Genomic DNA, 11,005 nt, shown 5'->3' with positions numbered 1-11,005 from the left:
TCGCTGAAGGGAAGGAAAAGCCCCTGCCAACCTTACAAACCGACTGTGAAAAGCCACCCTTTCTGACCTCGTGGCTGACCCTCTTTCGAGCAGAGGGGTTAACAGACACCTCCCGAGCTCACTTTCAAACCACGCTATGCCGATCCGGCAATCCAACAATGAATGTCATATCCAGGTTTGGGGAGGGCGACCAGAGCTACGCCGCAGCCGCACGGCGCTGCCCCCCGCCCAGGCAGGCCCCGCAGCGCCGCCCGCTCCGCCCGTCTCGCCCGGCGCGGCTCGGCGCGGTCGCGGGGCGGGGTCGGGCCGCCGAAGCTGTTCCGGGCCGCGGGGCAGCCATGGCGGATGAGGAGGAGGATGTGCCGGTGAGTGGTGGAGGGGCTGCCCTTCCCGGGGATCCGCAGCCCAGCCGCGGTCGGGGGAGCGGCGGGAAGGGGCCGGGGCCAGACGGGCGCTGACCGCGGCCTCCCCGCCGCTGTGCCCGTGTAGTTCGAAGAGGACGCCGAGGACGCCGGCGGGGGCCTGGACGGCGGGCAGGGCAGGAGGAAGCGGCTGTTCTCCAAAGAGCGTAAGTCGGGCCGGGTACTCAGCTGAAACCCCCAGCTGACAGCTATGGGGTCCCAAAACTCACTTCTCCTTAGCAAAACAGCGGCTTTCATAATGTGCCTTGGCTGCAATTGCAGAAATCTGCCATGTAGACCGCCCTCAAAAATACTGCTAGCGTATGCTCTGGATCTAGCTGTGCCCAAAGTTAGCTGCGCTGTCACTATGCAGTGCTTTGCAGCCTAAATGAATATTCAGAGAGACTGTCCTCAGACATGCTCTTCTGTATGCACAGTTCCTGTGCCTACAGGAGGGCTTTTGTTGGCTTCTGTTTGTTGTAATTTCCTGTATGTTTCCTCAAGATTTGTCTTGCCTGACAGATGAGAGGGCCGTCCTGGTGCAGGAACGTGCAGGCTGGTGAGGTCTAACTAGATGCATGCAGCACTAAATGGATGAAAGCCTCATGCTGAGTGTTTCTTTGTGCAGTAAGATGCATGATGTATGGATTTGGAGACGACCAGAACCCTTACACAGAATCGGTGGACATTCTTGAGGACCTGGTAATAGAGTTTATCACTGAAATGGTAAGTCAGCTCTAGATGGCATGGTCAAAACACCCTCAGCAGAACTTTAGCTTTTTGAAGGTTAATGCTTCTGACTCAAATACTGCATTATCCCAGGCCCCAAACTCATGGCATTAGTAGGAGAAACATAAACTTGGATTTTGTTTTCCCAGTATTAAAGCAAAATTTTATGCACCTCACTCCATGTGGATTTAGAACACTGAAGTCTTTAAGTAGCACTTGGATTAGTATTGTAGCAGGGGAAATACCCACCTGACTTTGGGGTTCACTGTGGCATCACTGTATGTGCAGCTGACAGAAAATTTGGCTCACATTTGAAAGGCTGTCAACTTTTTGTGTTTGCCCAGTGTCTCTGCCCTACAAAAGGAATGCATTCTTGGGCCTGAGGCCATTTCTCTTCCAGACTTGGATACCATTTCTAAGTATCCAAACATTCCCCTTTCTGTTGAAATGCTGGTCTTTCCTATGCTTATCAAAATGCCCTACACTGTCCTCTGATACAGTTACCTCACACTGCTTCCAAATCATGCCTAATCTTCAGCCATTCTGCAGGCTGGGTGTCCTATGTGTAATCTGGCCTTCGTTTTGATACCATTAAGTGATGTATATGTAGTGGTTATGTTCAGGGTATAAGTGACAGCAGAGTAAGTCCATGGTTTACTGGGAAGTTCTCTTGTGACTAGGATGATGGTGCCCAGAACCTGCAATTGCTTACTTTTTTATTATAAAATGACAGGAACTAAAGTGGAATTGAGACCTTAAGAAAGCACCATGGCAAAGGAATACTGCTGACTTTCTTCTCCCCTCTAACAGACACACAAGGCCATGTCCATCGGGCGGCAGGGTCGGGTGCAGGTGGAGGACATTGTCTTTCTAATACGCAAGGACCCCCGGAAGTTTGCCAGAGTTAAAGACCTCCTAACTATGAATGAAGAACTGAAACGAGCCAGAAAGGCCTTTGATGAAGCAAACTATGGGTCTTGAATCTGTGCACAAGCTGCGCTGGGGCATTATTTGGCCACCTGCTGCCCACTAAGAAGGAAGATCATGCATGTTGTTTGGAAGGGTTTTTTACGATGGAGGTCACTGCTGGGATGTCTGCCCTCACTCCCAGCCTTTTCTGAGAAATATTAGCTGAAACATTACCTGATTGTATGTGGTATACTTAGGTATTTTTATACCATTTGAGGAAATGAGGAAAAGACCTCTAAAAATTCCTGCAATCGGAGGAACCTGTTTCAAGTGTTGCATCAATTGGCTCAAGGGCTAATGATTCCTGATTCTCTAAAATTGTTTCAGTTGTCACTGGGTATTCCTGTGACAGGAAACCTTGAAAATGGGTCTTGGTTAAGGTGTACAAAGACCTTGAGCCCAAACTACTAACAAAGTTGTGCTCTTTGCTCTGTGTATGCATTTTGAATAAAACATAAGTTTGTGCCCACGTTTCATAACTAAATGTACATTGATCAGTTCATATAAGGCAGGTAATACAGGCCACAGCTGTGCTTTTCCCTACTTCTGGAACAGCTATGGGGAGGTAACTTCAGTTAACTCCTCATTTCAGAACAAGCATAACAAATGCTGAAACAGCAATAATACTGCACATCAAGGCTGTCCCCTCTACAAGCAGCACAGAAGGAAGAGTGTAAGGGTTGGAAAAGTTTTGGCAAGTCTTTTGTCCAAAGCGGCAGTGAGTGATCAGCTGCAGCCTTTCTGCCATGGATGGGAACTGTTTGCACTGTGGATTTGACAGCAGCACTTAACATGGGGTCAGGCAATAGAGAGGGAACACTGAGTAAGGGTAACAAAGTCATTTATCCTGGACAAGGGTAGGTAAAAGGAACGTGACTATTCAGTTATTTGGAACACCCTTAAAAATGTAAAAATCAGCCATTAAAAAAAAGCTGGTTTAGAAAAACATAATAAAATAGTTGTTACTTTCTTAACAGAATTCACAATGTGAGTTACTGAGACACCATAAGGGTTCAGAGGGGTTTACTTAAAAATAAAAACAAAAAAAACCAAACAACAAAAAACTAGAATGACTCAACCCTTTCCTCCTTCAAATCCAGGATCAGACACCTATTGCTGCAAAAATAGAATCAATATCTGTGTTTTCAGCAGGTTCTTTCCACACAAGGCCAGGGCTTCCTTCCAGCAGCAGCCGCTTAGGGGTCCCTGTTGTGCTTAGTCTGACACGTCCTGTATCAATGCTACAATGTTCTTCCTGACTTGGAGACCCATCTTGGTAAGCTGGGAGGATGAGTGATGCACTGTTCTCACAGACCCCAAAAAGCTCAGGAGGCTTTTGCCCACCAGTCTTTGGAGCTGTCTTCAAGAGCGCCGACGATCTGATCCTCCTTCGGCAGCAGCGTGCCTGGAGGTGCTGCCTCGGCCAGCGCGTGTGTTGGGGCCCGTACAGGAGGTGTTTACAGACAGATGTTTTCACACAGCGCAGCTTTTTCTTCAAGCTTAAAGGGAGCAAAGTTAGAAAACAGAACTTTATCAGCTACTAAAGTGTTACTTCATTTGGAGTTTGGAGAGATTTCATCATTACCCATCTATAATTTTCGTTAGCATACCAAGGAAACAGAACAACACCTTGTACAATAGTAGCCAAAGCAGTCTGAATAAACACAACCCTTGCCTCATACATTTGTTACCATAAAACACGCAGATGATTTAAGTTGCATTTTCATCCTCCCTCCTAAGTAGTGTACATTTGATAGCCTTTTAAAGCCTTTTGAAATCACAAGTGACTGAAACTAAACAGAATGCCCATGGTCAGAGCACCCAGTAACCTGAACTAGTGATCCTGAGTTTTAAAATAATGGCTTAGGCCACTGTGTTTCACTATACTATAGCAAAATACATAATACTAAAATACAAATGTTAGACTCAGAAATCCCATACCCATACAAAACTACCTGCATCCTTGAGCCTCCACATGGTGTAGCCGCTTGCTTTTCAACAACTTGTTACGGAGAAAATAAGCTTCTGATTTGAATTTGTTTGTTTTGCACCACAGAATAGCTTTTCTGAGTGCCTCTGACAGCTCCCCAAATGATGCAGCTGTTTGGACCATCTGTACAAGAGATCCAGTGTGCTGTGATTTTACTATCTGAGATGAAAGTGGCGATGACTTTGCTTGAAGAGGTGTTGATGCAATGCTTAGACCCTGAAACAAACAGTAACAGAAAGAGTGTTTTAAAAAGATGATGTGTTTGATCCTTTCTGCTGGAAGGGAGCAGAACACAGAATGTTGTGAGAATATTCCTTATTTTCTAAGGAGAAAAGGGAAGAGCAGTCTTGTTTTGTGGAATACAAAAAAGCAGAGGCAGTTATTTAGAATTTGTATTTCTGTCTACTGCTGAATTGGTCTCTGGTCATTTCACTTGACAAACCAACAAATGCCCAAATTCCCAAGCAGAAATAAGTAGTGATTGATTTTCTGTGCAAAGCTTCCACACTAACCTGAGTTGAAAGACAAGGAAAAATAAGGCAGGAAAAGGGGACATTTTCAATCAGGGATATCGTGTTTTAAGTGTTAGAGTCTTTACAATACAAAAATAAAAAAACTTGTGTACAAAAAACCCAAACCACCAACCTAACATGTGAAACAATGCCATACAAACCTCTTGTGTGGGATGTCTGGATGGCCTAAGCAAGCTCTTCACATCAAACCCTGGGTGCTTCCCTACAGAGAGAGAAAAGAGTTCCCATTACAACACTGAGATAGTTTTATTTCTTTGCACAGAGACACCACAGAACTCTCAGCAGGCTCACAAGGGGACTACACTAGTTTTGCATTGCAGCTGGCAAGGAATGAAGAGCATGCAGAGGTTTACAGATGGCTACAAAGGAGAACTTAATGGATAAAAGCTTCACACAAACACATGGATGGCTGCAGTAACTGGCCATAGCCCTGACTGCAGAGGAAGACTTGGGCACAGTTCAGAACCAGCAAACACAGGATACTTGCATCCTCTTCCTTACAGACCTACCCCTGCTCTTGTATGGGCTACAGACAGTGCCCATAGCTTCTTAGCTATGCAAAAGCAGAAAAGTACAAATAACTATTTTCAGGACCTGTATACTGCATTCATTACCTGCTTCTCTTTTAATCAGGAAACAGCCTTGAGAAACACCCCCCCAAAAATCATGATACTGACATTATCCACAGCTTTATAAAGGCAAGGGCACATGCAGCATTCTCTTCCAAGGACAGGGAGTTTGTACAAGAACCACCCTGTAGGTAGTCGAAGTGCTTGGCCCTGTGGGACAGAAGTTGCAGTCAGTCTCTGAGATGTCAGAAACCATTACACTGGCACAAGGCTTTACCTCTCCTGGCTGTGGGCACCACAACTGTCTCTCCAATGTCCACAGGGCATAGGATGCTATGGTTTTTCACAGCACTTGTACAGGTCTCAGATTTTCTCTTTTTCCCAACCTTTGATACTGCCTCTGGCATTGCTGGGAAGAACTTTGTCATCCAGCTGGTAGATTTTTTTGCTGTAAGCATTTTAGCCTTTTGCTTCTTTGCTTCAGAAGATACATTAACTCCAAGGAAGTCACCAACATCAGAAGGGAAGGTAAACCCCTTGATATAAGGGGTCTTCTGGGTTTCAGATACCAGCTGAAGCATTGTTGACAAGACACTGTACAAGGACATGAGGGTCTGCAATACACACCTGTACTGGACCCTGTAGACAGAGGACAAAAAGGAATGAAGTCTCCTCTAGCAAAACATAATGCTTACTGAACAACTACCTTCAGCTCAATGGTCCTTTCCTGTTTCCCCTCAGTACAAATTTACCTTTTTACACTCCATCACCCTGCATTCCTTAAGTCTGAGCTTTAAGGAACTATTCCAGATCAGAATGCAAAAGTGACTTGAAAATTCCTGATCAGGAGCCCCTCTATTTCCATAGAGTTTTGCTGAGTGCCACACTTGGGACCCATCAGGTTGTTGGGTCACATCCGAGGTGCCATGAGGTCTTCCCACAAAAGCACCCTGCACCAGCTCAGGCCTGATGCCATACAATTGCCTGCTCTACGTTTCCTTGAGCTGGAAGACTTCTTGTGTCACAGAAAGTTATTCTAGCAATGTTGTTACTCCTTCAGCTACAGACAGCAGTTATTCTCCGAGACTGAGAGAAACCAGAACAGCCAATTTCCCTAGAAAATTCAGTAGTATAATAGAACATGTTTAACCCAGCCTTCCCATTCCAGCATGAGGCAGGACTTACTCCTTGGTGCCCAGAGTACCAGGTGTTTGTGGCAGACTGACACTAACACTGTGATTTCATTAGAAGTACATATAGTTTGCTAAGATCCAAGAATAAAGCCTTCCATAAGAGCATGTAAGAAGTCTGTCTCCACTTGCACAACTCTGCAGGTTCTAAAATCAAGTCCAAAGGCATGGAGGGACCTCCCTTCTCCTACTCCCAACTGAATAAAGCTCCCTTAGCAGCAAGGCCTAATTACAAGCCCTTCTCCCTGACAGGCACATCAAACAGACAGACACAAACCAGACAGACTTTTGAACACACAAACCAGAGCCGGCTCAGGAGCCCTGAAGCCACAGTATTCAGGAGTATGAATTCCTTCGAGCAGAGGTGTTTCACGGACAAGCTGAAGATTATAGCAGTTAAGGTTAAAAAAATAAACAGCATGTAATGAGAGTTGCTGAACACACCAACTAGGGGCAATTCACAAGGCAATATCCTGGAATAATCTGGGAGATGAGTATCCAAACTTTGTTTGGATGCTGTGCTGGCTCAAGGCCAGAACAGCTGCTCGCCAGACAGCCTGAGGTTTCCACATAATAACTTGAAATGAAGGTTTCTGGCTATCAAAGAAATTTCAAGTTGCACCTATGAATTGCACAGTTGAGTCCATCAGCAATGCAGGGCCTACACAAAACCTCGTTTTGGTCTCGTGAGGTGCGACTGGTGAACTCTAAGATAATGTTTTTGTGGTAAAAAAGGATACAGAAAAGCTTTACAGCAACAATCCAGTAGACGTAGTATGAGCTTGCAGCCTCCCAATACCTTCAAAGCCACCGTTTCCAGAATAGGTTGGCTGGGAACCAAGCACTCTTCCTGGGCTTTAGATGCGTTTTTCCTGTGGTGATACAAGGATGAAGAGTTGGTTACAATCTAGCATCCTCTTCCTTTAGCTCTGCAGACAGATTTAATGGACAGTACAAGATATGGGATCGTGCCACTTACTTGGGAATCAGTCCTACCAGAGTTTCCAGGCAGCCCACCAGATTCATTTTCCATAGGCGCTTTAAACATTGCTCTACCTAGGAGAAAAGAAAACTCCTTTGACTGGTCTTTTGAGAGACTGGTCTAAGAACTGTAACAGATATATTAAAGTGTCATTATATCATCAGTTTAACAGCCCACACTGGAGCTCTGTGTGATGGGATATTCTGGGACATTTCTTTATTTGCACAATGATGAAAAACATCCCTTCATCACTCTGCATTCTAAATATAGAATTAAGTGAAGGACTGGAGCAGGCCATGTTTAATTGGTGCTGCATGATTTCCCTGCTACATACAAGGGCCTTTACTCTTAGATATCAAGAAAAAAACCACAAAAACAACTCAAGAAGGTAAGTGCTATTCCTGGTCCATTTCAAAACAGTTATTTGAAAATGCTGACAACCCCTTCCCTGGAAAACTGGCAAGGTGTTCACTTTTCATCTTAAAACAGAAAATATCTAATAAATAGGATAGGATTTTTATTCCTGCCTCCTATAATTGCAATTATTTGAGAATGACGTCCCTGTATTATTCATGTATGCAAAGGTATGGAATAATACCTATTTCTGGTCTCAGCGTGAGTATCGAAGACCAGGGCAGGAAAACTGAAGTTGCAATTGCTGCAGAGGGCCAAGAAACCCACTGGGCTCAACCATGAGAAAACAAAAATGCACCTGCTCACAAACTTTTTTTGCACGCTGCGCCGGGCGCTAAGTGCTACTCGAAAGGCCTTTCGGGGAGTGGTGACCGGGGACCGGGAGCACCCAGCGCCGGGTCCCTGCCGGCCAGGCGGGGTTGGTGCTCACCTGCTGCAGGGCCAGGTAGGGCCGGTGCCGGAGCAGCCGGCTGTGGTACACGTAGAGCACGGCGCGCAGGACGCGTCCCTCGGCGGCCAGGCCCGGCCCCGACAGCCGCTTCCCGGCGATGTCGCAGCGCCGCCGCAGCGCCGACAGTAACCCCACTGCGGGCGAGACCCGGGCAGCGCCTCAGCGCCGGGCAGCGGCACCAGCGCCCGCCGCCGCTCCGGCCGCTGCTCCGGCTCCCACCGACCGACCACCCACCGCAAACACCCGGGAGCGGCTTCGAACACCCCCCAACCCCTCGGCACCGCGCCGGGACCTGCGGGGTGCTGGGCCGCCAGCGGCACCGCGGCGCTGTTCGCGGGCCAGGGCACGTCCAGCCGGTTCCAAGGCTCGTCCCGCCCGTCCCACGCCGCCCTAGGCACCGCCATCTTCCCGCTGCGCGCGGCGAGCCCCGGCGTGGGCGGCACCATCCGGGCGGGCCGGCGGGGAGAGTCGCGGGCCGGACCAAGTCACCCCGCGGGGGTGCGTCATGGCCCGGGGTCTGGCGCTGGTGCGCTGCATTCCCAAATGCTATAAGCGAGAAGGGAAATGACTATAAATCATGAGTGTTACTCACACTTTCTAAACCTCGCAATTCTCCACTGTGCGCCTAGGGATCTGTGGTCGTTGTGAGCCAGCGCAGCAGCAGCCGTGAGGCGGTGCAGGCGGGGTCCTGGGGGTGAGCCCAGTCCCCAGCCCTGCAGCTGTGCCCTCCCATGTCACAGACAAGCCTCAATGTGCTGAAAACGCTGCGTGATCGGCTTCACACCAGGAGCAATTCACATCCAGACTACGGGATATAGTCTTAAAATGCACTGGGGAAGGTTCAGGTTGGACGTTTTAAAGAATTTATTCACAGAAAGGGTGATCAGACATTGGAACAGACTGCCCAGGGAGGTGATGGAGTCACCGTCCTTGGAGTGTTTAGGGAAAGAGCAGACGTGGCACTCAGTGCCGGGGGGTAGCTGACACTGGTGTTCAGTCACAGGTTGGACTCAATGATCTCAGAGATCTTTTCCCACCCAACTGATCCTGTGTTTCTGGGATATTGGCATTCTGGGCAAGGAAGGGCCTTGCTGCCCTGCCCCATGGCCATCCTGATCGCTCCATGCTCACAGCCCCTACTACTGGATTTTCCTATGGGAGGGGGCCCATGGAGTTTGTTATAAATAGACCAGCTCCTTTTAAAAAGCCTTTAAGAGATGTCTGTGTGAGGAACCCGAGGGGTCATGCACACCACCACTGCTCCCACTGGACAACACTGAAGAAGAATGCAGCTTTGTCTTTCATCAAAGCTGGAGCTTTCGTCCCCAGACAGTCCTGAACAAGGCAATAGTGGCTTGTAGTCCAGGGCTATCCTCTAAGCTGTGTACTATCAAGTTGTGGTGACAGGACGGGATCCGGCTCTAGTCAGGAGTGGGTGACTTAGTGTGGTTCTGGAGGGTTAAAGTCAAAGTTGATGTGCTGGTTTGTTGTTTTGAGAGGGTTCATATAGTTCCCACAGCCTCTCATTTGAATTCAGTCCAGGTGCAAGGCCTCCTGGGAGCAGGGGAGCAGGGGAAGTGGTTCCCGACGGGAATCGTTACAAATCCGGGGTGAGACGGAAAGGGGTACAAATACAGAGTATGATGGGGAGAGATACAAATGCAAGGTAAAATAGTAACATCTAACAGCGGCAACTAAAGGTAAGTCTTAGAATTCTAACATTTCAGGTTTAACAACAGACTAACACGGGGTACAAATACGGAGTATGATGAGGAGAGATACAAATACAGGGTAAAATAGTAACATTTAACAACGGCAACTAAAGGGAAGTCCTAGAACTCTTAACATTCAATGTTTAACAACAGACCAACGCTTCAAATTAAGACCTTATCAGCTTCATTAACACCAACTACCAATTACTACTCTGAAAAAGAGCTCTCATCTCCAGGATTTCATTCCTCGCAGAGTTGATTGCTCTGTAATGTATTAGTGCTGTTGGAATAGTTTCCTATCAAAATGATTTTTACAGTGTTCTCAGTTCTCCTCCCCCAAGTACATTTCCTGCCTCTTTCCCTCCCTGCCTGAAGTTTAATGTACTCTTCTCCTACTTGCAGACATTGGTGCAATTCATATATTTGTGAGAAACAATGGAGTTAAATTGAGCACAATTTTTGTACACTTACCTTCCCTTGATTCCATTTTGTTGTACACTTATTCTGTCCTTTTAAGAAATCTCGTACAAGTACAGATAAAGTCATGTGCCTTTAAAAAGACAGAGCAAAAGTTGACATTAATGGTTGCACCTGTAGGGAAGGGAGACAAGAGCAAATCAAGAGAACCAATAAAAAGCTGCTGTGAAGGCTTGCCCAGCCTGGGGAAGGAAGTTTTAAGCTTCCTAGGCTAAAAGTGGAGGCGAAAGGAAAAATGGAACCACCAGGGTGTGAGCAGAGGATTGCAAAGGTCTCTGTAGCTGAGCTCCTGAGGTGTTTTGAGCATCCTTTAAGTGAGGAGCAAGCCTGGGCTATCTGCTTTCAGTGTTGCAGAAAAATAGAGCAGTTGGCCCACAGCCTACCACTCCGTTCTGTGTATGTAAAGGGTTCTGAGAGCATCTTTATCCATGCTGATGGTACTGCTTCCTTCCAGGTCTACCACAAGTCTGGTAAGAGCATAGGTACCTGCAGATGCCAAGAGAAATTTCTTCTGCTTTTTTTGTTTTGCTTTCCCCCCCTCTCTTTTCTGTGTATGTTGTCATGAAGCTATTCTCCTACCTGTACTTC

The 11,005-nt window shown here is 47.2% G+C and overlaps 3 protein-coding genes across 3 annotated transcripts in view; 2 read left to right on the top strand and 1 right to left on the bottom strand.

Moving 5' to 3' along the window:
- Nucleotides 1-282: 282 nt before the first annotated feature.
- Nucleotides 283-3,166, top strand: TAF13 (TATA-box binding protein associated factor 13). Its single transcript, XM_058018711.1, has 4 exons — nt 283-365; nt 490-568; nt 1,030-1,127; nt 1,941-3,166. Exons 1-4 carry the CDS (start codon nt 339-341, stop codon nt 2,109-2,111), a joined length of 375 nt encoding a protein of 124 aa, XP_057874694.1. The 5' UTR covers nt 283-338; the 3' UTR covers nt 2,112-3,166.
- On the bottom strand, nt 3,106-8,735 carry NEPRO (nucleolus and neural progenitor protein). Its single transcript, XM_058018710.1, is given in 10 exon segments — nt 3,106-3,598; nt 4,055-4,305; nt 4,763-4,824; nt 5,469-5,830; nt 6,684-6,761; nt 7,122-7,253; nt 7,361-7,437; nt 8,208-8,362; nt 8,521-8,656; nt 8,658-8,735. Coding segments are annotated over 10 exon segments (1,728 nt in total). The 3' UTR covers nt 3,106-3,201.
- A 1,917-nt stretch (nt 8,736-10,652) lies between these two features.
- The window catches only part of LOC131096931 (protein spire homolog 1-like), a 39,305-nt gene continuing 38,952 nt past the window's right edge, over nt 10,653-11,005 (top strand). Inside the window, exon 1 of the mRNA XM_058045566.1 lies at nt 10,653-10,887. Within this exon, the coding sequence (XP_057901549.1) occupies nt 10,653-10,887 (235 nt within the window). The remainder of the gene's footprint in view (nt 10,888-11,005) is intronic.

Source organism: Melospiza georgiana, chromosome 2, assembly GCF_028018845.1.
Source record: "Melospiza georgiana isolate bMelGeo1 chromosome 2, bMelGeo1.pri, whole genome shotgun sequence".
Taxonomy (NCBI): Eukaryota; Metazoa; Chordata; class Aves; order Passeriformes; family Passerellidae; genus Melospiza; species Melospiza georgiana.
The sequence above is the reverse complement of the archived record's forward strand: the minus strand, read 5'-3'. Positions and strand labels throughout refer to the sequence as shown.